This window comes from Tursiops truncatus, chromosome 7, assembly GCF_011762595.2.
Source record: "Tursiops truncatus isolate mTurTru1 chromosome 7, mTurTru1.mat.Y, whole genome shotgun sequence".
NCBI lineage: Eukaryota > Metazoa > Chordata > Mammalia > Artiodactyla > Delphinidae > Tursiops > Tursiops truncatus.
Genome location: NC_047040.1, coordinates 46,364,680 through 46,391,646, shown reverse-complemented (window position 1 = coordinate 46,391,646; position 26,967 = coordinate 46,364,680). Strand labels below are relative to the sequence as shown.

Here is a 26,967-nt window from a genome sequence, read left to right as displayed (position 1 = left end):
GAAAAGATGCTCCACATCACTAATAATTAGAGAAATGCAAATCAAAACCACAATGAGGTATCACCTCACACCGGTCAGAATGGCCATCATCAAAAAATCTAGAAACAATAAATGCTGGAGAGGGTGTGGAGAAAAAGGAACACTCCTGCACTGTTTGCAGGAACGTAGATTGATACAGCCACTATGGAGAACAGTATGGAGCTTCCTTAATAAACTAAAAATAGAATTACCATATGACCCAACAATCCCACTACTGGGCATATACCCTGAGAAAACCATAGTTCAAAAAGACACATGTACCACAATGTTTGTTGCAGCACTATTTAACAGTAGCAGGACATGGAAGCAACCTAAATGTCTATGGACAGATGAATGGATAAAGAAGATGTGACACACATATACAATGAAATATTACTCAGCCATAAAAAGAAATGCAATTGAGTTATTTGTAGTGAGGTAGATGGACCTAGAGTCTGTCATACAGAGTCAAGTAAGTCAGGAAGAGAAAAACAAATACCTTATGCTAATGCATATATATGGAATCTAAAAAAACAGCACTGGTGAACTTAGTGGCAGGGAGGGAATAAAGACGCAGACGTAGAGAATGGACTTGAGGACACAGGGGCAAGGGGAAACAGGGACGAAGTGAGAAAGTAGCATTGACATATATGCACTACCAAATGTAAAATGGATGGCTAGTGAGAAGCTACTGCGTAGCACAGGGAGATCAACTCGATGCTTTGTGACAACCTAGAGGGGTGGGATAGGGAGGGTGGGGAGGAGGCTCAAGAGGGAGGGGATGTGGGGATATATGTATATATATAGAGCTGATTCACTTTGTTGTACAGCAGAAACTAATACAGCATTGTAAAGCAATTATACTCCAATAAAGATGTGAAAAATATATATATAGTGTTCAAGAAATGAAGAGTTCTATTGAAATACATTTCTCTCTCTCTTCCTGAATACTACGTTCTCTCTTTCTTATCTTTATCCATGTCAATATCTGTTACTTTTGTCTATATCCTCTATGCCTATTCCTTACGCCTTCTACAGAATTATGGACAATAGCCCCAGAAAAGTCCCTTCGGGCTCTTATTCTCCTATGCTGTTCTCTTTCCTTTTTTCTCACCCTGACTTCTAGCATCTGTGTTTTGTTTAATAATGTAAAAATTTCAAACTGTGTACTATTATGCAATTTATATCCACATACTTTAATCAGAAAAATAATGGTAGCATCTCATTTAATGTAGAAAGCAATGAAAAAATAACATACATTTGCTGATTTAAGGCATGTGTTATGAAAATAACTGGGCATAAAAATATTCTATTCTTTTAGAGAATTCAATGGAACATATGCTTCAAAAATAAACAGCTAACTATAATCCTGATGGAAACACATCTATGAAAAGTAACATGGTTACAGACACAGGACTGTCTGCTAAAGACAAAAGCAGAATAAGCTATTGCAACAGGTGTAAGAATGAAACATGATGAATCAACACATCAGCTGTTATTCCACCCATCCTACTGTTTTCCCTTCCCAAGCATTCATTACTGTTTTAAAAGTTTTGACTAAGTGGAAATTACTACCAGCCCATTGAATAAAAAGTAATAATGCCATTTTATCTGCTTATAAATTTAGAATTTAGAATATTTTATAATCCTAATATGCAAAAATCATAAATTATAAAAATCACTATAAATGTTGCAATTTAAATGCCCATTATATAAAAATTTCTAAATGCAAAGTGCTTCTCCAAATAGCAAGTCTGATTTAAAATGTGAACCTAGAAACTAGAAAGTCATCCTACTTTCTTTTCTGCAAATACTTCCATTTATTTTAAATACAAATAGAACAAGAATAGTGAATTTCAGATGAATTACATCTGAATCTCATCTATCTTAGAGAAAAACTAGGTAAGGAAAAGAGAAGAAACTTGTTTTTACTCCAATACCCATAAAGTTCACATAGATGGTCGTAGGTACAACAGGACATTTTCACATCATGATACCACCTAGGGTCATGGCAGGAAGCCCTGTGAATCAACCCAGTGGCAGCAGGATTCCTGGAAGCCATTCCTCTACTAGATTAGCCAGCAATCACTTAACTGCTCACTGAAGTGACCTAAACATCTCTCACTATACACAAATTAACCGTATCCCCTCTCAACTTCCCCTTAGCAAGATCTCAAAAGTGCTGTAGACACTCCAATACCACCCTGCTCGAGGGAATATGGGACAGAGGAAGTCTGAGTGGAAAGAAACTGATTGTGGTTGAAATCTCTTCATTTATAAAAATTGTACAAAAATATGTGACCATATAAAAAATTGCTAGAGCCCCTCCCAAGACCTTGGAATTGGCCAGGACCAGTGAGGAGCCCTAGAGCTTAAACAAGGACAGATCATATTACCCTGTTAGAAAAATAGGCTCCTAATCTTTGGTTAGGCCAGAAAAATGGAAAAAGCTTTCTGCAAATAATGTGGATTTTCACTTCCTTTCTTACTGAGCAGCTTGATGGGCTATATTCCTATGTGATATTTTATCCTAACTGCACCATCTACTCTTCCCTCCCAAAGTTGTTGTGGACAGGCTCTTCCAAGGATTGTGTTAATTGCTGTTATATTTTTCATTTGTTAGGTGCTTTTACTTATTTCCTGAACCTCTCTGATTTAGGACTCTGAATCACATACCCCTCTCTAGAGCCAGATCTCTTATAATAAAATTTTGCCTTGTATTTGTTCTGTAAGCTTCTGGATGGCCCAAAAAAAGAATCTTAATTTCTTTGTATTTTCCTCAAAACAGAATCATGGTATCATGTAGAAATTATAAGTGAAGAATCTTTTAAAAGCATTTTTTGAGAGTTTATTATATTCTAGGCACTGTGTTAATTGCTTAACAGGATACATCTCAATCCTTACAACACCCTATGAGGTATTTATTCTTATTACTGCATAGTCATAGATGAGAAAACAAAGGCATAGAGAGGCTCAAAACAAAACAAAACAGAACTTGCCCTGAGAAACACAACCAGCAATGGTAGAGCTAGGTTTCAATGCTGGTTCTTTCCAAGAATACAAAGCTAGGACTTCTCAGGATATAGCTTAAACAATGTGTTATACATGTTCCTAGTATGTGCAAGTAGCAAGGGAAGGAAATGCTCCTGCCTCTGAAATTTTCATAAAGTCTGCACTAAGGTATATTAAAATTTCCATGAGATATAATAATAAATTTCATGTGTTGATTTTTTGAACTGGCTGTCTTCTGTAGCCAAGCACAAACCAGAAATTTGACACTTACTCCATGATTTATACATGCCAGGCTAAGCACTCTTTATGTATTAACTCATTTAATTTCTTGTTAAAAAAAATTAGAAGTATCTGTAATTACATTCTCTGTTTTGCAAATAAGGGACTTGAGGCCCAGAGTGATGAGTTTAATTGCATAAGGTCACATAGCAAGTAAGAGGTAGAAGAATTCAAACCCAGGCAATCAGCTTCTAAAATTTACCCTCTTAATTATGGCAAACTTTTGAAAATAACAGTGATACACTTGAGAATAGCTTGAATAGTGCATAACCACATACTAAATTGCAGCTAGAAAATGTAGTAAAATAAATAGAATATTTCTCTAAAAAAAGGATCTGAAAAGAAGGGTTAGGAAGCTTAGTATTTTGGCTGAGAAATGTGCCCCCTTCATCTTTTTATATATAATTAAATATCAGCTATAGTTACAGTCTTAAAGACTGTAATTGCAATCTGGTCTCTAATGCTCTATGAGAGAAGGCATGTTAATTTAGATTAATTTATTTCCCCATTGAAACAATGTAATAAAAGCACTGAATTTGACTTCTGTTTTCCTGCAACCACACTTAAAAATGTCCAATTCGTGCACTTGGATTAAGTGCTGATCATTATAATAAAACAACAGTTTAAGCAATAGTTTCTTTTTCCAAATTAAAGTCTTTTCTTTACGGGGATATTAGTCTTATTACCATCACAGGTGTGTGGTTTTTCCTGTTTGCCATCCCCACTCACTAGATCCATCCTCTGCCCTTCTCTGCTCTGCGCCCCAGCAGGCTCTGAGGCATGTCTGAGGACTGCATCATCACAAGGCTTTTTTACCCTTGGCATTTGCTGCGTTTGGCCAATGGGAGGATCCAAGAGATCAGAGCATGGGAAAAGAGAGAAGTTTGAGTATTTCTTTCTCCTTTTTCCCTGTCAGGCTGTGGTTTTGACAGTAGCTGTGTTCCTCTACCCAAGGCCAGACCTCTTGTTGGGCTACCCCTCCTAGCACTCACCCAACCCCCTCTTAAAGCCTATCCATGATAACAGCTTCCCACTGTTGGTGCCTGGTGTCTCACCATCCCTTATGAATTAGTTCCTTTCCTCTTCCTGCCAACACTTCAAATATAACACCTTCCTTTAACCCTCTTCAATCAAACACTGTGAGTATGCTGTCTATGTCTACTGAGATCCTGAAGGATACCATAGGCCAGATGTTTCAGGAAATAAAGTTGAACTATGAACAATGATGAAAAAAGGAGCATTTTAATTACGTACCAATAAAGCAGCACAAATTGGGCCATGGATAATGTAGAGGAGATGGGTATCAGAACTGATCCAGCAGCTAAGGGAAAAAGCAGGGAAATTATGTTGAAGATTTTCATTGTAATTATTTCCAATTGAAATCAAAAAGAGAGATTATCTTACTTGTCATTGTAATATAAGCTTCTGGCAACAGCATGTATACAAGCAGGAATCAGTGGAAATCCTGTAAATGTCAAACAAAAAGAAAATAAATAGGCATCTTTCTCTGTAGATGGAATTCCTAAAATATGTCATGAAATATGAAACTCAGAGATACTCTAGGAGCAAAAATAGCTGGTCACTGTGTGCTTCTGATGTAAATATTATCTGTCTACTCATACAGTAAATGTGATGAAGTATTAGGTATCTGTCTTCAGGCTTGTGTGTGTGTGTGTGTGTGTACAGTTTCTTCTAATCTGGGCCATTTTGAATCAGTGGACTCCAGATCTAAGTTCATAAATGTGCTGCCTGGGCTCAAAAGCTTAGAAGAAATTCAGCATCCACATATCTTCCATAAGATGGAACTGACCAATCAGATGTGGGAAGAAGTTGAGACTGACTATGTGAAGAAGAAGAGAAGGGAGAGAGAGATGGCTTATATATCAGAAAGTTTGCATGTTCTTAGCATTCTAAATCAGATCTTTCAAATGTAAAATGAAGGTATATTTTATAAAGGTAACCTGAGTGTACTAATAGCCTCAACACATACATACATATAATTGAGCAAAAATTGGACTCACTTGGAAAATATATATATGACACTTTTATTATCAATAATATCAAACAACCAATAGGAACAATATTTATTTCAGTAAAAAAATATATAGTGTGTGTGTACATACCTCTATATATCTACATCTATTATCTGACTGGATAAATAGGTAGATACATGGATAGATAGATAAGTATCATTTCAGTTATGTTTCTGGAAACTAGTCCTTTTGAATTCATGTACAGTGAATTCATTTTCAGCATTTTATGTTTTGTATTATTCTGGTTATTTTTAAAAAATATGTTAGAAGTGTATTATTTTTTGCTTTGTGAATAATATGTCACGAGATTGTGTGGAAAAAGCAGATTTTTTTGGCTGTCTTTATTCAGTTACTGTTGCCTCTACTCTTAAAATAAAATAACAATTTTTTTAAACAATCATTTTTAGAATGGAACTTCAAAGCTGGTTAAGCCCAATGCCCTCATTTGGCACATGAGGAAAAAGGAGATTCAGAATAGATCCCTAATTTATGATTCTAATTCTATTGTTTTAGTCACTACATATTTGGCCAAAATATACACTGGAATATTAAATAGAAAAAAATTGTATTATTAATTGACCTGTGGTTACCGAAAACAGTGAGTCAGTGGTACTTTAAATATTTTAATTTACAACAATGAGCAAAGGTTAATCACTTGATATTGTTTAAAAAATGATTAATAATAAGAATATTTTTATTACAAAGGAACTCTGCATCCTCCAAAAGTTTTCTTAAAAGATGAGTCAGTAGATATGCATGATGGCACTTACCCCAGCCAAGAAAATAATACCACATCAAGTGCTGCTTCTCTGCAAACACAGCCACCACAATAAGTGTGTGTAGGTAAATGCCTTCACAAAGCATCCAAAAGTAGTTACAGCCCATCAGGTAAAGATGAATGAATTGGAACACTTTACAGCTAACCTATGAGGAAAGAAAGATATATATATTAAATATAGATATATAGATATATGTATGTATATGTGTGTGTGTGTGTGTGTGTGTGTGTGTGTGTGTATATATATATGTTTTGGCTGTGCCATGTGGCTTGGGGGATTTTAGGTCCCCGACCAGGGATTGAACCTGGGCCCTGGCAGTGGAAGCACAGAGTCCTAACCACTGGACCACCAGGGAATTCCCAGAAAGCAATCCATATTTAGTTGTTTATAAATGTACGTGTAAAGCAATATTCTAGTTTAGCTTAGTTATACAGAAACACAGAATTTTCTCTCCTCTACACAAAATCTTTCCTACTAATGATTCAGATTTATAAAAGCCAGTCTTCATCCCCATCTAATGGTGCCTCTAAAGTATTTAGCCACTGACTTCAGAGATTTAAAATGATACACCTCCCAGGAAATGTGTGAATGCCGAATTTATTACATTTAGTGGGTGTGTATTTTCTTAATATTGTTTTAGTTATTGTGTAATTACAAGTATCAAAGTTTTGCACATGAATGAATTTACATCTATTTTAACCATGTCATCATGAACTCCTCGATTGTTGCATTCTGCTGGAAAAATCTTAATAATTTTAAAAGCAGTTCATGAAAAGTGCCAAATACTTAGGAAGTCTTGCATATCGTGTGCTACCAGTGCAGATACTTATTAAATAATAATCTAATGAGCCCATTCTTTGTTTTATTTAAATACGGGGTTTGAGGGTTTCATGTAGGTAAAAAGAAAAAAAAGTTATGGTTTTCCTTCCTCTTTTCCTGAGGTCTCACTTTCTCAAAGAGACAGGAAGAGAGAGGTTTAAATATTGGGTAAAGAAAATACAAAGGAGTAAAAGAGATATTTACCCCTTAACAAGGGGAATAAATTTAAAGCTCTCCAATTAACTCCCATCAGCTCCAGTTTCCAGACTGGAACTCAAATATTTAGTGGCAATTATCACTGTTTTTGAAATAAATATCTTTTTCACTAAAAGGAAACCTGGAAATTAAATGCACTAGAAAATAAATATTGTATTATCATAGAATAGTAGTAATAACATTGGCATATAAGTTAGCTTAAAAATATTTTAGTATGTATTGTTTTATGTAATCCCTGAGATAATTCTGTGAGGCATGATTAATCACTAGCCACATACTTTATAGATAAAAACTGAGTACTGGAGAAGTTAAATGATTTGCTAATTCATACAACATCAATCAAAGCTACATCCTGAACAAAATTTTGTTTTCTCGACCATACATAATGCCTTCTGACTGAGGATATTTATAAAACTATTCTTTTATTAAATACATCTGCAGAATGTATGATATTAAATTTTAAATATTGTACATTGATGTCAAACATTATATTAAAAAGTTCTCTCAAAAATAAAGCTGAGTTATTTAACTATGTTATATAGAAATGATAGGCTTCAGCTTCAAAATTTTATCTGTATAGTTTTTAGACACATATATCTAATTGGGCTTCCAACTCCTGATTTCATTAAAAATTTAATCTATAAATTATTATGATAAAAAGAACTTAAAGCATGCTTTAGAAAAATATTTTTATGATGGCATTGGCAATATAAACAGACAATAAATTTTCCAAGAATACATTAAAAGTAACTATACTACATTTTGCAATTTATGTGATAAACAGTATCACATGTATATAAATGTAAGATTTAGAGTCTCTTTCTCTGAAGCTTCATGACAAAACTCTGACTTTCCTTGCTCTAGAGAAATGCACTCTAAAATGGCAGGATATTTGCCAATTTTTTATATTGCTAATTATACCCCAGTGTTTCCTCACCCAGTGACTTTAGAGTGGAACATATACAAGATTAAGCATCCAGATGCATATGTGCAAACAACGCAGGGAATTTTAGAATTTTGGAAATTACCCTAAAAGCACACATAAAACACATATGAGAGTATCGTTTATTGAACAATTAAGTGAAAATTCCTTCCCTTCCCCGATTTCAGTAACCAGAACTTAGTCTTTTATAATCTTAACCTTAATCTTTTATATAAAAACTATTTTATATATCATATATACACACCCTTCCCAAATCTACATCCAAAACTGTATTATAGATACTACAAATATAAAAGCAGGCAATTAAAAAATATCAAATATATGCTTGCTATTTATGGAGATATTTTAATTTAAATATAGCTTACATATGCATATAACTTGCATAAAATAGATAAAATTGTATTGTAAATGTCAGGTTATATTTTTAAAATATAGCTTTTGTATTGTGATAGTCTCTGTGCTTATTTTTGTGTATCTTTTTATATTTATCCTAAAACCTGTGCTTCCAAAGGGATTGTAAGGGAACAATTTACAAATATTTGCTGAGACAGTTAGGATTTGGTAGAGCACTTGAAAAATTTTATGTTGATAAAGTTCAATATTATATAGGCATCATTCATTTTCCCTGGTTTTATTAACTCTTTAAAGTCAGCCTGATACCAAACATATAATTTAAATTAAATTTTCCATTTTCACGTGCTGCCTTTCTCTAACTGCACAGTTAGTTGCTTTGCTTGATTTTTTTAAAATTTGATTGAGGAAATGTTATGTCCCACCAGCAGTAAGACTCTAACCATAAATGAGGTGAAGACATTTAACATGTATAGGTAACTGAAACAAAGAAATTACTCTTCCTTTTGTTATTCAATATTTATAACTTGGGGAATATTGAGATATATTTACCTTTCTAAATTGGAATATAGCTACATATACATACTCTTTATATGGCAGACATAAAATATACATATATTAGTACTTAATTACACACATATACATGTATCTACCCCTGCCCCCCACCTCTCCTATTTCTTCCCCACTAACCCCTTGAACCTAAACTTCATTTTACTTACAGGATTTGTGGCCACTAAGGGCTGGTTGTTGGCCACTGCAGTGAGATGAATGATTATTACAATAGAGTTACAAACGAAAGAGAAGAACAAATTTTTGTGCAAGGTAATTCTTTGGCAACTTAGGCTCCTGAAAGGCAAGAGAAACCAAAGTGTGCTGACATCATAAAATGTTTCCACATTTTGTATTAATAATCATTCAAATAAGATACATTCACAATTCATAGCAGCTGCTCCAAATTTGGAAGAATTATTTTTTCTCCCCAAGATTTACTCATGATAAAATTTTAATTGGGGAAAATCTATAATTCCTTAAAGCATAGAGACACATGAGTTGCTTCAGTACATGTAAACATATATAAGGAAAGGAAATTTGTCTGTACAAGGCCTCTACATAAATTTCTTCCCTTAATCTCTCATCATGATTAATATTCTAATTCATTCTGAAGATGTAGAAACTGAAATTCAGTGAAAATAGATAATTGATCAAAAAATCATGCAGCTAATTAATTTGAAAACTTTGGATTTGTCATCAGATTCTCATATCGATAATGGTCTTTTCATTATACCACATAGGCTGTTCTATTTATATAGCCTGTTTATGGTTATTTATGGTTGTTCTGTTTATATAGCTCCTATGTGGTAGTGGTGATTATGTAGACCAATCATGAGAAAAATAACATTGTACTTAGAAGAAATGAGTTGATAAAAATATAGATTTAGCAACCAATGAGGTTTGCTCAGCTTCACTGAATTTTTTTCCAATTGGCCCAGCCACGCATAAGATATAAAAATATTACCTCCTTTTACTGAAGGTCCTCATGTGTAAAACAAAATTTTAAAACTGCCTAAATGGAGTTCATATAGAAATAGATTTCAGGAGCAGATGTCATTCGTGACAAGTAATGCTGGTCTTCAGATTGAATCCACATCTGCTCTACAAGATTGTATATGACTGCCTTACCCATGATCAAAGACCAATTTAAGTACTACCTCTTCTATGAAGCATTATTCAATGGCTTATTATGGGTAAAGTTTTAAAATAATATAAAGGAATCCATTTGAAACTGAACACTTAATATCAAAACAAAACATATGTAGGAAGACATGAGGAATCATTTCATTACAAAGAGTTAAAAGCTCATTTTGGGTTTTACACAGTTATACAATTAATATGATCAACCTAGATAATCTGCCTTATATAACTCAAATCAATGACTTCTACTTTGGAAACTTTGAGATTTTAACCTAGTTTTATCACTATATCACCTTATTTTAAATAGAATATGTGCCCAGGATATTATAGTTAGGCTGGGATGCCAAGGTTTTCTATATTTAAAATGCAAAGTTTAGGCTATATTGTCTCTGAAATTTCTTGCAGCTAAAGGTCTGTGATCGTGTATATAGCTCTAGTATTTTAAAGGATCTGAAAGTGAATCCAATCCAAATCAAAATTTATGGAATTTCAATACATGCCTTTCACAGAAGTAGATGCTATCAGGGAAACGTCTTTGAAAGGCTTCATGAACAAGACGGCCCTCAGATCAATCATTGTGTGTGAGATAGTCATATACCAACAGTTGTGAAGTCCAGATGGAGTCCATCAAAATAGAAACAGCTGAGAGTTGCTAGTATTTTCATATTAGAGAGTCTTTAACTTGACTTGACTTTGCAGTGCATGACAGTAGTGAGAAGCAGGCAGGGATCAAGGAACAGTGTAAAAATGATACTCTATAGAGAAGAAGAATCTTTGAAAGTTTTTGAATTAAGGAGTATCATGAGTTCTGCTCTTTAACTGAAGTCAACATTGAGGCAAAGATGGCTCTATTTTTGATAAAATGCCACAGCAGTGACACGAGTGCTTGTGTTTACTGAGAGTGAAGAGAATTAATGAATATGAGGAGAGGTCTAATAAAAAATATTCTTTTCAAATCATTTATACATATTATGTGTAGTTTATTTCTTATAATTTATCACTCTTCTGTGTTGAAAATTATGAACACATAAAATTTGTCAACATGGTCTTATTTTAAAATGCCTGTCTTGGGCTTACCCTGTGTCTATGGAGTGCCAACTATTGTTTAGGGAAAAACTGCTTATCCATGCAATTATAAAACACCCATGCCCTTTTTTAGTAACAGAATTTAGATAACTCAGCTTCCATCATGGGAAAAAAAATAAAATGTTTTCCTTAACTGGGTTGTTTTGCCCTTTTCTGCTGAACACACTTATATCCAGGTCCATTGGTTAAGACATATATACATAAACAAAATTTCATATTTTTCAAATTATGACCAAAAGACTAGGAGGGTTTGCTTACAGAGCAAGTCAGAAATATTTGTAAAGAGTAAATTGGAATGCAGGAAAACAAACATTGAAGAAGGCTTTCAAAAATAGCAATTCATTGTAGAAGTAAGAGCTGAAAGATATGAACTGAGGAACATAAAACAAACAGCATTTATATAATAACTGTTGATATTTATAGTATTCACATGTGAAAAGATTGAAAATACGTAAAATAAAAGGCCAACTAGTTAGTTGAAAAACCAGTTTAATTTTCCTTGTGTTCATTTAAACTTCCTTCTCTTCTCTATGATAGTCTGTATTTCTGTTCCTCTGAGAATCCCCTCTTTTCTAATGACTCTACTCCCACCTCAATCTTGCTTGAAAGTTAAAGACTTAAAAATGAGCTGCTGGATGTAGAGAATGGACTTGAGGACACGGGGAGGGGGAAGGGTAAGCTGGGTAAAGTGAGAGAGTAGCATTGACATATATACACTACCAAATGTAAAATAGATAGCATATATGTACACGTATACCTGATTCACTTTGTTATATAGCAGAAACTAACACACCATTGTAAAGCAATTATACTCCAATAAAGATGTTAAAAAAAAAATGAGCTGCTGGTATCTATTCTCTTCTAAAGATGTAATTATTGTGACTACAGTCACCAAAAAAATGGTTTCTTATTCTCTTACTATGTGATAAAAGAATATACCATATTTCCCTCTTTTAGACCCAAACAATGCCATATTATGGGCAAAATTTTGAAATGATAGAGTGAAATTCTATGGTAAATGAATTTTTGAATGCCAAAACCAAACAAATACTTAAGAGGACACATGAAATCATTTCAATAGACACATGAAGCTTATTTTGAGTGTTATACAAAATTATCCAAGTAGTATGGTCAACATAGATAATCTACCATATATGACTCAAACCATATACTTCTGCATTAGGAACCCTGATATCCTGTTTAGCTGTCTATATCGTTGTAGCATACTGAACCACTGCCAAATCATTTCAGTTTGTGTTGTGTAAAATAAGTCCTACTCTCTACAATACTAGACTATAGTTTTGGTTTCTTCGATTTTTTCCTCCAGGTTCTGTGTAACTTAAATGTAGACAGATGCCATCTGACATGTTTTTTCTCAATGTCTAGTGATAAAAATGGTTCAGATTTTTCTAGTGATGAGTATTGTTTTCTTTTAAACATATTCATTAATACGTATAAGTACATTAAGCCAAATAAAATAAACTTGAAAATGAAAACCAAAATATGTACTTGGTAAACACACTGGTTTGCTTAAATGAAATACTAAAATATTTTGCTGTTTTTTCAAATGTTAATCTGCAACCAATTTAACCTATCCTAAATTCTTTAATGTGATTATTTATTCAAAATATTTTAAAAGTTGTTTTATAGGCTTATAGAATGTTTTACAAAAATATCTGTCTGCTTTCTTTAAATGTTATCCTAGCATAACCATAGAATAGAAAATGTGGTTTGTGGGTCTGGATTGTTTCCATTTCATATTCTCTACATATAATTATTTTAGAACACTATTTCAATATGCAATTTTGACAAGCAGAGTAATAGAGGCAGTTGGCATAAGTGTGGCAGCAAAACAATTACATTCCATGTGTAATGTAACCATGCCTTTCAATTCTCTTTTTGTGCCACCTACTGAAAGTGTGACTTTGGACAAGTTATTTAAAAACTCTAATCCTCAGTTTCAGTTTCCTTTTCTGTAATATAGGGATAACAATAGTACTTCATAGGATTGGCTGGAAGGTTAAATGAGTTAAATCATGTCTAGTGCTAAGCGTAATATCTAACCTATAGTGAACATTCCAAGTTAACTATTATTTTTAACATAGTTTTCATGCGGTTAATTTTAATCAAATTCTCTAATGGTTTTCTCTCACAAACAATAAAATAGCATCAAGGTTCGTGTCAGTAATATAAAACTGCCCATGTTTTAAGTAACGCAATGATACATTGTCATCTTTTTGTTACAAAACACAAGAATTCAGCATCAGAAAGATAATTTCCATGTGATGAAGGGCAATAGATCAAGCAACCTAAATTATCTTCCCAAGGAGTTGTCTGCAAATTTCCACTTTCCTTATCATGCTGATGCCAGGTATTATGCTGCTCCATATTCAAAGTTCTGCCACAGTATAGACAAAATACTTGCCTTTGATTCCCATTTGGTTTTGACATGAGGTCGAAATTTCCAAATTACTTTCCTCAGTACTAATCCTGAGCAAAACTAGTCATGGAAGGAGGAAATACAAGCAATAAAAGAATAGCCCACTCTACAGTGTACTACTTCCTTATGCTAGTTTATCTAATTTAATTTCCAAATGCTCAGCTTTTTCCACAAGAAAACACAAATCATGTATCCGAAAGGAAAGCCTGTGCCAATAGGAACACTGCCAAAAACAACAGGCAGAAAGCAATAAATGTATTAAAAGAATAAGCAGTATGGCTATCTTTTGTCTACTGGCAATGGAACTTTGAGTTGATGGAATCACCTGGTTATGTGACACAAAGTAGACATAACCTCTAGCATTAGCTCTCTTTTGGAGGCTGCTGGTGATCCATTCAGCCAGATTAGAAAGAGTCCAAGAGTGTTTCAACCAAGGTGCTCAGTCAAGTCCTGCTAGAGAGGAAATGGTTGCCCTTCCTCTATCATGCTCTCTCCTCCACTGCCCATGCCTTTCAAAGTTGCTCATTTAATATTACATATAAATACAGGCTGCATAAGGAAGAGACCTGCTCATTTTATGTGGCCAAATGGTTTGCTCTCATGTGTGAATTGCCCCAGTGCAAGTGTGCTTCTTGGTCTCCTAATGGGCAGAAAACCAGAGAAGAAATAGTCTGGCTTTCTGAATGCCTGTGATTCTTATGCTCTAAAAAAAAAAAAAAAAAAAAAAAATCCCAAAAAGCAAAACCGACAAACAACCCTTTTAGAGATAAAATTCATAATAATAGCATACACCATGATATTGAGGCTTTACAATATCCCAGGTGCAGAGATAAGTACTCCACATTCATTATCTCATTTAACAACCCCTTGAAATATCATTATCCTTTAATAAAATTGAGGTAAGCTGCTCCAGGTCACAATCCTATTAAGTGATCTTTTGAATTTGAACGTTTAAGTTTTTAATAAAGTATCAATAATAAGGCTTTTGTCTCCTTTAATATTCATTTAGTCACATAACTATTTTTGATGCATAATAATATATTGTCACTGTTTCTAGATACTGGGGAAACAGTTGTGAACAACACAGAGCAAGATCCTGATCTCATGTTACTCATGGGACAGTGGAGGGTAAATAGACACATATATTACATAAAGTAATTCTACATAGTGTTATATGCTTTTTAGAAGTTAAAATAGAATTAGGAGATAGGCAAAGACTGTGGCAAGAGTGAGGGGAATACTCCAGATAGAACTGAAACAGAAGATAGGGAAGGAAAGCATTTCAAGCAAAGAGAGCATCCTGTGTCGAACATTTTTTTTAAAAGTTAAAGCTTAAGGTTTTTGAGGGACAAGAAGGACAGACAATGTGAATAAAGCATAAGGCAAAACTCTACACTGTTTTTTTTTTCCATACTAAATGAGGAAAATTAAATTTAAAGAACATAACATACTAAATGACTTTCTGATTCTGCAGCTCTTACTCTTACGTTACATCTTAATGTTCCATCAGCAAATGTTAGCAATGTAATATCCAGTCATTCTTGGGTTTTGTTTTTCCCTAACTACTAAAAAGATGCTACAGTTGGGAGGGTTTACTTTGCTTTGCCTTCTCCTCATATATAGTCATATCAGTGGGTATGGTCTAGGAAAATAAACTATGTCTGCAAGAGTAGGAAACCAGATTGCAAAACATATTATGATTTGGGGAAGAAAGATGTTATATTATTTGTGTTATCTATTTCAAATTACAAAATTTTAATCCATTCTAGTAACTGTATAGTTTTTACACCAAGCAGCGGATCATTAACATTCTTAAAATAATTTGTCATTTTGTTCCCATGAAAATTCAGTTATGCTTAAATAGTACTTACATTTAAATATACGTTATAAATACACTTATAAAGAAGTTGCATATTTATTAGAAAAATCAACATAAATATGTAATCTTTAACATTTAGTTATAGTTTAAATAATAAATTTACTCTTTAAAATAAGTCCAAATTCTTTAATTCAGTTATATTTCCATACTTGGGACTCTTCTCCATAAACCAGTAATAGCAATTACATTATAGAGGAACTGGATTTTGTTAGAGTAAACCCATTACTTCTTGCACCAGTTTGTTCTGATTTAAATCTGATACTCTAATGTAGAAATGCAATGCTTTTATTATATAATTACAGTGGACATATTTAAAAAGCTTTCCAGTCAAGACTCGCATTCCTGAATAGGTATGCTTTCAGCTCTCATCACGTTCATTTGAGAGGGAAGGATGTTTCAGCACATTGATTAAATTCATTATTTTGGAAGTAGACTCAGTGAGTATGCTCTAATAAAACATTATATGAAAAACTATAACTAACAATATCCAGTGTTAAGCTGAACGAAGTCTAGAATACATACAATAGAATAGAATGTATCTCAGAACTGTAGTGCACAACAGACTTACAATGAATGCACTCTTACAAGAGTGGAGAAAGCAAGGGTGGTCCTGGGTAGGCACTCAGAGGTATGTTATTCAAGGATCGCTACGTGACTATTTCTGAACTCAGCCATTGTCAGACTTCTGACAGTGCAGATTTGCCAGGTTTTAAACAACTTATTTAAGTGATAGCTCTGATTTGCAAATACAGGGACATCAGAACATGATTTGTAGATAAGACTCTCTATTCTCTGTTTCAATGTAGGATTTCTTTAAATAGTTAGCTTTATTTGAAACCAATTTAAAGATTGAATCATGAACAGTTTTCAGGAGAATAGTTATAGCTTAAAGAAGAAAGCCATACTTGTTCTAATTCAAGAGATATATGAAGAAACTGGAAATGAGAGAAAGGTTCACAATATTGATTGAATATTTTCAAATATGATTTTAAAAAAAGAAAGGTGAGAATTTCTGTCACTTGTCCTGAAAAGCAGAAATATAAGCATTAAAGGATCATTTTATTAAGTTGAGAAATAGATGTTTTGCTGAATTTTATTCAGGACTACCGAGAAATATCATCTTCTATATAGTTGTAAATATGCAACTTGGCTTTAAAATTATTTAGAATCACTGTCTGAAATGTCAGCAAAATTAAGATGGTTTAAAAAAAAAGAACTACCTTCTTCCCCATGCAAGTTACGTGTGCTCTTTTATGTGCAAGAATATGGAGCCTTTTGTCTGGGTTGCAAGTAAGAGCGAGATTTGCTATGCTCTCAGATTTTAAACAGTAATTAAAATATAATTTATAATTAATTCTGGTAAAGCTTATTTATTTTTTTTATCTAAAGGGTTCTGCTTTGTTTTTCCAAGGATCATTATGAGTAAGAGTCATTGCCTCTTAGGGCTTGGCAAATCCCAAATTTCTGTCTCTCTCTCTTCCCCTCCCTTTCTGTTCCCTTTCTTTTTATTTCCCACTCTCTTTCCTTAATTGGCTCTAATATAAAACTGAAGTATATCTGGTAAATAGTGTTTCGTGTTCTCTGCTTCTAATTTAAAGCATGGATGAGTAGTAGACTTTTCTTTTCTCTCTCTAAATAAAAAATAACAAACAGTACCCTAAATCAACTTTTTGTATGGTCTTGGTTTTTATTAGGATGGATCAGTGACCCTCACTCAATTAACAAATGAAAAAAATAGTTGCCTCTACCCTAGACTAAGCAAGAATGACTGCAGCATGAGGAACTGGGTTCAGAAGCAGAAAGGAGATATTGATAGATTTTTGTACACACAATGATTTTATGTGAAACATCAGCTCTCCTAGGAATTGTTTCCAGGTTAGTTGGAAGAAAGCTAAGATTTCTATTGCTCCTGACTATATGAACGTGCTTCATTAACCATTCAGTTAAGCATTTTCTGAGATGGCCTTGGTCTTCTTTGGATCTAGCTGCAGGGTATCCTATGTTATTTTACACAGTTGCTTCTACTGGTTAGAATTGTAAAGAGTCTTACTCTAATGTCTTTCTTTGTTGATGGAGACAGCCAAGGCCAGACAAACTCAAGGGACTTGTCCAAGGTCACAGATAAGTCATGGGAAAGTCTGTCCTAGAAATAAGTTTCCAAGTCAGTTCATGTCTTCATTCCTTAAAAATGTATTAAGTGCCTACTATGCACAAGGTTATGTGCTAAGCCCTGGAATGTGTAAAGGAACCAAGCAGTGATGATTCCTGCTCTCATGGAGCTAAATTTGTGCTGTTCTTTCCATTATTTCCTGTTTTAGTGGATAGTTGTTTTGGGTTGATAGTGGCTTTTCCTATTTTAGTAGATAGTTCTGGGAGTATATATTAAAAGTGCCTTAAAATCAAAGACTACAAATTCAAGTACTGAGTAAGCTATGTGGTATCTTGTGGGCATTAAAAAAGTTTTATTATCTTTGACTAATTTACTTAACCTCAATTTTTTCCTGATATAATTATACTACTACTTTGTTTTATAAAATTTTTCATTCATTGTATACTTATTTTTCTTATAATGTGAACGTTATAACAATTTCTTTAAAAATGTGGTACACATAAAACTAGAAACTGTGTTCTTTAATTATGTTTTAAAAGAGCCCACTGTTAATTATGTTTTAAAAGCGCCCACTGTTAAAATATGCCAGTCAGGGCTAAATATTTATATAAAATCTTTTAATGGACTAGAAAGAAAGAGCAAGAGTGACAACTATGCCAATAATAGTGTTTTCCAAACGAGACTCTCCACTTAACAATGCATATATATCATCTCAGCTATGATATAGACACTAATAGAATCTGCATTTTAAAGATGTGAAATTGAGGATTAGAGAAATGAAAGCAGCTGCTCGATACTATGCAGCAAGTAGCTGACGAAGGTGGAATCTAAGAGAAGATGTGCCTGTTTAGAGAACATACTCTTAACTACTCACCTGTAGTGAAGGCTGTCTAACACATAAAAAAGTATTTAGAATGGTATACCCGGGCCTAACTTGACCCAGGTTTCTCATAAAGCCTGAGAATGTATAATGAAAAAGAAAAATTAATTTGAAGCTTTGCTTCTTTCTGGTCAATTCTCCATTTTTAAAAGATAACTAAAGTCAAATAAAATTACTAAGCCAAACAGAAAGTACATAGATGGGGAGGAACCCTAGATAACTTAGTTAACTACTTAGAATATAAGTAAAATTAGGTGTTGAACTAGATAATCTCTTCAGTTTTCATGGCTTACAATTTCTATCTGTTGAAATTCTACCCTCTTTATTCAACACTCATTTCAGTGAGATTATCACCTCAAGAATCTTCCAATTCTATGAGTCAAAATGAGTCTTTCTTTCCTCTGTCTTCCCATAGCTCTTTGTAGCTCCACAGCAATTTTGGGGGCTTTTGTTGTTGTTGTTGTTGTTTACTTTGTATTACTATTTATTTATTTTTTTTGCGGTACGCGGGCCTCTCACTGTTGTGGCCCCTCCCGTTGTGGAGCACAGGCTCCAGACGCGCAGGCTCAGCGGCCATGGCTCACGGGCCCAGCCGCTCCGCGGCATGTGGGATCTTCCCGGACCGGGTCACGAACCCGTGTCCCCTGCATTGGCAGGTGGACTCTCAACCACTGCGCCACCAGGGAAGCCCTGAGTTACTATTTATATAGGGATAATGTTAGATGACTAAGTAAGTGTAGTCTATGTGCCTACATGATTGATATTGTCTAAAGACAAAATTAGTACCTTTTACTGTATATTGAAAGTTTGCTACATGCCAGGTACTGTGTGTGTCTTCTCTGCCCAGTATTTTAAACGTTAGGACTCATTAAAGAAACAGGCTAACTGAAAAACAGAAATCAGGATAAGTCCATACTATTAGTAAGTGGTGATGGCAAGATTTGCATATATCCCATGTTTTTAATTACTGTATTACACTATCCATTAAAATTAACTTGTGCCTGAAATCAAGTATATATCTATCATGCTAACTCACCATTAAAGCTTTTTTATAGTTCACTATAGAAAATGAATAGTTAATTGTAGTTTCAGAATAAACTCTAAAAATAAACAATGCAACTAGTTAAAAACCTTAATTTTTCTTTTATGTAGAGGCCAAGAACCAATTTCCATATATTGGCAAGATATTTATTTGTTTTAATGAGGTTTTGCCTATGTAGCATGTCACAAATCTTTTTTCTAAAGCATTGAAATTTTTAGTAATTAACATATATATATACGTTATATATATATATTGCATATAGTATTCTTGATTTTAAAAAAAGAAAACCTGTTTTTCTGAAAAAAATAAGGTCTATCAATATGTTTAACATGAAGATGATGTTTGGGGCAACATGAAATTTTTAGCGTCTCTTTTTAAAATGAGAAATGGGTCTACAGATTATATCTTTAAAGCTAAAGTACTTAGCATGTATATACACAATTTCAGTTTTTTAAAAAGTGTTTTTCTACAGAGAAAATAAATTAATTCTCAAGTTTAAAATTTTAACCCTTCAGTTTAAAATTACTTGTATTGGTTGAATAGCATTTGCTTTTTAAAATATAATATATGTAAATGCAGATATAAAAATATTGAACCAGATTTTCTTTCAATTCCTAATCAATAATAAATGTAGTTTACCTGTGTAGATTGCTTTCAGCCTGCAAAATACTTTCACAAATGCTAACTTTGCTGATATTGAAATTATATATTTTGTTTTAAAAAATTAACTCTTTCATTCTAATCTTCTTTCCTAAATTATAGACTTGGGCTTCAAAGTAGCATTACAGATCATTAGGTGCAGCTATGAACCCAGTATAGAAATCACCTATTTCAAAATTCCTGCTAGGTTGACACCTAATATCTGAAAATCTTGGGTGACAGAAAGGTCAGTTGGTCAACAGATGGTTCAGTCTATTTTGTTATTGTTTTTAACTGAGCCAACTATTTTTTCTCTCTGTTATTATACAAAATCTATTCCCATTTTAGTCTTTCAGATTATTGAAGTCATCTGCTGTTCCCTGTTTATTTTGTTGTTTGGCTTAACATTTTTGGTACCTTCACTCCCTGATCAGCAGATATTATTTTCTTTAATTTCTTCATTGTCCTGATAAGTCAGTTCTATGACATACTCTTTTCCTCTTACAAAGTCAGTCCATAGTAGACAGAATAGATGACTGGTCTAATTAGAGCTTTGAAACTGGATACTTTGCATTTATGTATAGTCTGGCTTGCGATATTGTTTTCCCTTGGCAGTCCCACTATTGCCTCATTAGTACACAGCAAGCATTTGCTCAGTTAAATCATGGCTTTTTCATAAAGAAACTGTTAATTTTACATTTGGTTTTATGGAGTTAGTTTAGAACTTTATTTATATCCTTAAATTTCAAACTTGATTGGAGCCATAGGACTTGGAATTCTAGGACACCCTTTGTCGTCTTTTTAAATACTGATTTTGGCATGCAATATAATTGCTATATTTAACTTTGTGTCCTTCAGAAATTTAATGTGTCTAAATATTTTGGCTTATTACATGCAAAATAAAAAGAGATCATTTAATCTGAAGGGTCTCAGCTGTATTAGTATTAAATCTGAAGAGATGGTGGGCTCCTAAATGGTAATTAAAAATTTATTCCACATTCAGCACAAACTAGTTGCAGTTTCAGAAGTACTACAATAAAAAAATCACAGAGATTTCACTGAGGAAATGATGCTAAGGTTTAGATCTGAAAGATGACTACATTTAACTAGACTAGAGGAGCAGGGAAGAGACTATACAGAATATTCAATTATAGGATACATTAATGACTTTGATTTTATATAAATTATAATAGGAAGTCTAAAATTTTTAAAGCAAGGGATGACAAAATCAGATCTATATTTAATATAAATCTTTGAAAATATTCTGGCTGCGATGTTTAGCATTGAATGAAGATGGTGAAAGTGGACTTACTGAGGCTAGATAAGACTAGGTTGGTGGTGGTGGCAGGAGAGATGAAACAAAATGGATAGATTGGAGGACTGTTAGGAGGTTTTATCCACAGAGTATGAGGAGAGAATGATAGGAAAACTGAGACGGTATCAAAGATTGCTCCTAAGTCTATGGCTTATGCAACTAGATTGCTGGTGGTGTTATTTGTAAAGATGGGTCGCTCTGGAAGAAAAACTGCTTTGGGTTAGGAGAAGGTAGATAGTATGAATTTGTTTTGAACATGTTGATTTTGAAATACTTCTGAGATGATATATCTCCAGAGCCATAAAAAGATAAATACCCTTTCACCAAGAAATCACAAGTCTGGGAATGTAGCCTAAAAATATAGTGTAAAATATGGGGAAAGTTATGGCTGAAAATGTCCATTGCAGTGTATTTTATTAATAGGAAAAGTTGGAAGCAACGTTAATTTTCAAAAATACAAGAATGATTTAGTAAACTTTTGTCAACTTACTAAATGCAGTATTAGTTAGCCAATTAAATAGCCAATTAGCCAATTAAATGGTTGTTTTAAAAACTTCTTAGTGACAGGGAAAGAATTATATAATGCTAAGTTGTAAAAATAGTTAAAATAACTTGTACATTACAAATAAAACTGAGTAAATACAAATGAGTATGAAATAAAACTGGAAAAATAAATGAAATTGCCCAATAGTGTATTAGAATTATAGGTGTATATATTTCTTTATTTAAAAATTTATTTTAAAAAATTAAATTGTTCTCAATTTTTAAAAATATTGCAAATATAAGTGCAGTTCTCAAGACTAGTTTGTTTTTAATTAATGGTTGCATTCTTTTTCCTGAGGTTAGAAATATTAAAACATAACCTTTTCTCCAAGAAGCTTTTTAAGATAGTCTTAAATAACTCTTATGATTTCTATTGTATGCCTTTAGGGTAGAGGCTGATCTACTTTATACTTAGTCATGGTCATAAAAGTCTCCATGTTAGAAAAAGAATCTTAGCTGATATTAGTTACATTTAAATTAATCTTCTCTGTGTTTGTATGTGTGGTAATATGTAATTTTAATGAACTCAGAATCTGAGTTCTAGAGTACTGCATAGATTTTAGGGAATTACTTGTATCATTTAGTTCTAAGTTCCAAGAGAGTCATTTTTTCAAATTTAGATACATTCATTTTTAAATTGTAAAGATTTTGTTTTCAGCAATAAAGAAGAAAAAAGAACTATATCTTGCTTAAATTTATACTAAGTGAGATTTTGAAATTTTAATTTTATTTTGTGTTTTTAAATGTACTAAATAAAATATTAGCTGAGTTTTAGTGCCATATTTTACCAATAAGCTTGTTATCATCAGTAACATTATTTCACTTTGTCAATTAGCATAAATAATTTATCACTGTAGACCCGAGGACTTTATTTAAAAATTGTCACTTTGGGAAATGGTTTATTTTCCAGTTTTCAATCTATTAGACAATGATAATGAAGTTTTTCGTACTCCAAAATATTCATTTCAAAAATCTTACATAACCTAAGAGTATATTCAAGAGTAAAGACATGAAGTTTTATTAAACTGTATATAAGCAACTGATATTATGTAACTAATTATAAAGGCACTGACCGAGAATTGACAGTTTGTTTTGAGCAAGAACATTTTGGCAATTTGTTACAAAATATAGTATAGTAAATTTTATTCTTTAAGAAATGTTTTCCATATTTTAGGATAAAGAGTCTCTTCAACTTATTTTGATGCATGTTTTAACACAATTTAGTAAAAAAAAAAAAAAAAAGTCACATTTTAAAATGTACTCAAATGTTGAATTAGCTTTATTCAGAGTGGAATATTTTTAGTCGGTTTCTAATGGTGCCTCGATAATGTTATAAATCAAAAGTGCCATTTAAATTCCCCAAAGTAATAGTTAGGGAGTATGGGACCTACACGTACAGATTGCTATATTTAAAATGGATAACCAACAAGGACCTACTGTATAGCACAGGGAACTATGCTCAATGTTATGTGGCAGCCTGAATGGGAGGGGAGTTTGGGGGAGAATGGATACATGTATATGCATGGCTGAGTTGCTTTGCTGTGCATCTGAAACTATCTCAACATTGTTAATTGGCTGTATCCAATATAAAACAAAAAGTTTTTTAAAAATTCTCCAAAGTTGAAGATTCTTAAGAAAGTGCAAGTTTCCAAAAACAGCAATTATGATGCAATCTCTAGATCCCATGATTTTGATCCCATGAAAAATAATCATTGGTTGGTTCGTATATTATTTCATGTACTTTGAATATTTGATGAACTGTGGGCTAAAAGCTGGTGCTCCAGTTACAAATGAGCCTAACATCTAGGTGTCTAATAATTTCTGGATTTGGATTATTTTGATGTGCAGCTACTACTTTAGTTGGTTCTGAAGCTGCTAATGTTCCAAGATAATTGTTGAAGAAGGAGAAGGAGGAGGGGCAGGGGGAGAGGGAGGAGGAGGGAAGAGGGAAGAAGAAGAGGAGGAAAGAGAGGAAGAGAGAGACAATGGCAGTGACACTGGTGATGAAGATACAATAAAATATAGCTCTATATATAGAGCTATATTTTATAATATAACTCTCTCTATATAACTCTCTCTTTACACTGAATTCTTTAATTACTGGTGATGATCAAAATCATGAAGACCATGTTAATGCATAAGATAATTATGCAGTTTTAGAATTTAGTTTCCTGTCAATTAAAAAAAATCACAGTTGATAGGTTGAATCAAGAAATTGGAGGAAGGCAGATAAATTGGGAATTTGGGATTAACAGATAACACTACTATATATATGAAATAGACAAACAGCAAGGTCCTACTGTATAGCACAGGGAACAATATTCAATATTTCATAATAACCTATAATGGACAAGAATCTGAAAAAGAATATATATATGTGTGTATATATATATATATATATATACACACACATAACTGAATCACTTTGCTTTATATCTAAAACACAGTAAATCAACTATATTTCAATTAAAAAAAAAGAAATTGGAGCTGACTCTCCCTCCACCCTAAAAAAGAATAAACTGCAAGTAAATTTCAAAATATAATTTTAAAACTATTTTAAATATGTCCCCCCAACCAGAAAAATTAATCTAACCATAATATATTGAAATTATTATTTTTAATAATATATATGAAATGTCATTGCTATTTTTTGCACAAAATACCAGTTCTTATAATGTACCATGTATACTGATACTAAAATTGACCAAGAAGTTGAAAATTTAATTAGGAAGGCCTATAATATTTGGCAGTTTCCAAAGCAAATAAGGATAGGTTTACATATTCATTTTGGCTCCCTTTTTACTGCATGACTTCATTCTTATATGCATACTCATTTTGTAAAGTTAGGCTTCAGATATTTTATCAATCTCCTGATTCTCTACATTTTATAAAGTCAAGATAAAGTCAACATATTTCTAATTATTTTAAACATTCAATTTATTTTAAACATTATAAATCATCTATATTTCATAAATTTTATCAGCACATGGATAAACATGCACATGATACTGCATTCACCAAAGATAATCAGTAAGTTAAAAAAAAATTTTACATGTACTTACTTGAAATAAAAGAATATACCAAGTGAGATAAGCAGTGATGCAATAGATAATCCATGTCCAATTATAGTCAGATAAAACAAATTCAGTGCAGTCTGTAATTTGTATGGATAAAAAAAAAATTAAGGCTCATATCAATACTATAATTCTACATGTGTGTAAGCTCAAAATCAATAAAATAACTTATATTTTTAAAAACATGTGATCTGATAGCCTTACCATTTAGTTTGCAAGCCAATGAGTATTAGAATACATCTGGAATGAAGAATATCTATGAAAATTTATCAGGTGATATCAAAATTTATAAATTGCTCTTTTTATTTAAGAAATTAGGAGTCACATATTAAACATATGAAGAAATAAATTTCTTGATCTGCGTTGTATAATATATGAAAACCAACATTTATCATTTTGGAGGACATTGACAATTTTCACTCTATCAGTTTGTGCACCTTAAATCAATGATTTTTGTTTGTTTCTTTAGACTTAAATGCCAGATAAGGCTTTCTTTCCTAACTGGGTTTTTTTTTTTCGTTTGACAAATTTGAGGCTCCAAAACAAGTCTCAGAACAGTAATTTAGAGGCGCCTCTGATCTGTACAAATAAATTTTTTATCTTGGTTTTGACTTTTTCTCTGATTTTTGTCTTTATTCTATTGTAACTTACCATTTTATTGTGTATTTTTATAATTCTCTTCAAACCCTTCTCTGAGTAAGCAAAGAATACATGATTTATAATTATGATAGCTGGCAGTTATCAAATGCTTACTATAGGCTTGTTAGTTTTCTAAATATTTTCCTTGTATTAAGTCAATTCTTATGAAAACCTTGTGGATGGGTTTAGTATCCTCACTTTACACAGGAGGGGACTGAGGCAGAGAGAGGTTACAGCTTGCCCAAGGTCACAGCTGGTAAGGAGCAGAAACAGGAAGTCAGAAATCAGAACTCAGCTTTAATCACTGTGACAAACTGCCTCAATATACACACACGTGCAAATATATGCAGGCACTTTGTATCGAAGCTTTATTGTTGAGACAAACTGTGAATAACCTTGACTTTAATGTATGATGTTAAAAGTGGGAATGCCAGTGAAGGTGACCTAATAGCCAGTCAGAATGAAAGCCTTCTGCTGAGGGAACTGCGTAAACCCCGCTGGGCTTATTTTGTTTATTTGAGCACAATTCCTGACCGTAATTATAGGAATTCCACCACAGATGAAAATTTTCTTTTTTCTTACATTTTTAAAGTATGTTTAATTTGGAAAATTCTGAACTCCAATACTGAGACACTGAATTACCTAGCAGGATTGCTTCCTCGGTGTAATGACCAAATCAATAATTATTTCTACAAAGATATTTTTGTTCATTGTTTTTATGATGAAAAGGCTTTACAATGGAATGAACACTAGCTAAATTTTCTCCAATATTGTATCGGCAACTAACTTTTAAAATAGTGTAAATTAAATCTGAATTTATAATTATTACTTACCTTCACTTTCTCATGTGTGTTAACATTACATTGGGTATAATTTGTCCATGTTCTGTTGCTTGCTGGATGTCTAAACCAGTTTCCATCTTGATCACAGATTTTTGTAACTTTTTCTTTAAAATTAAAAAGGAAAAAAGGAAACTAATTTAGTTAACCTAGGGTTTATTAAATAGATGTCAAGGATATTTGTATATAAATTTCTGCTTTTACCTGAAGGATCAAAGTCCTGAAAGTAATCTGGGCAGTGCTGCATTGATTCTGTTCCGGCAGCAACATCATTCCAGCACAGCCATCCATCCCAGGTTCTGTTGCAATAAATGCCTTAAGGGGAGAGTAGAAATTAGG

General features: G+C 32.8%; 1 protein-coding gene across 13 annotated transcripts in view; it reads right to left on the bottom strand.

Annotated features, from left to right (window-relative positions):
• Window positions 1–26,967, bottom strand: part of CALCRL (calcitonin receptor like receptor) — a 107,336-nt gene that overhangs the window by 13,655 nt on the left and 66,714 nt on the right. For all 13 annotated transcript variants that reach the window (XM_073807505.1, XM_073807504.1, XM_019931547.3 and 10 more), the window contains 7 exons: window positions 26,833–26,943; window positions 26,623–26,735; window positions 25,139–25,230; window positions 9,170–9,296; window positions 6,113–6,266; window positions 4,714–4,774; window positions 4,564–4,630 (listed from right to left, as the gene is read on the bottom strand). In XM_073807505.1, the coding sequence (XP_073663606.1) occupies window positions 4,564–4,630; window positions 4,714–4,774; window positions 6,113–6,266; window positions 9,170–9,296; window positions 25,139–25,230; window positions 26,623–26,735; window positions 26,833–26,943 (725 nt within the window). The remainder of the gene's footprint in view (window positions 1–4,563; window positions 4,631–4,713; window positions 4,775–6,112; window positions 6,267–9,169; window positions 9,297–25,138; window positions 25,231–26,622; window positions 26,736–26,832; window positions 26,944–26,967) is intronic.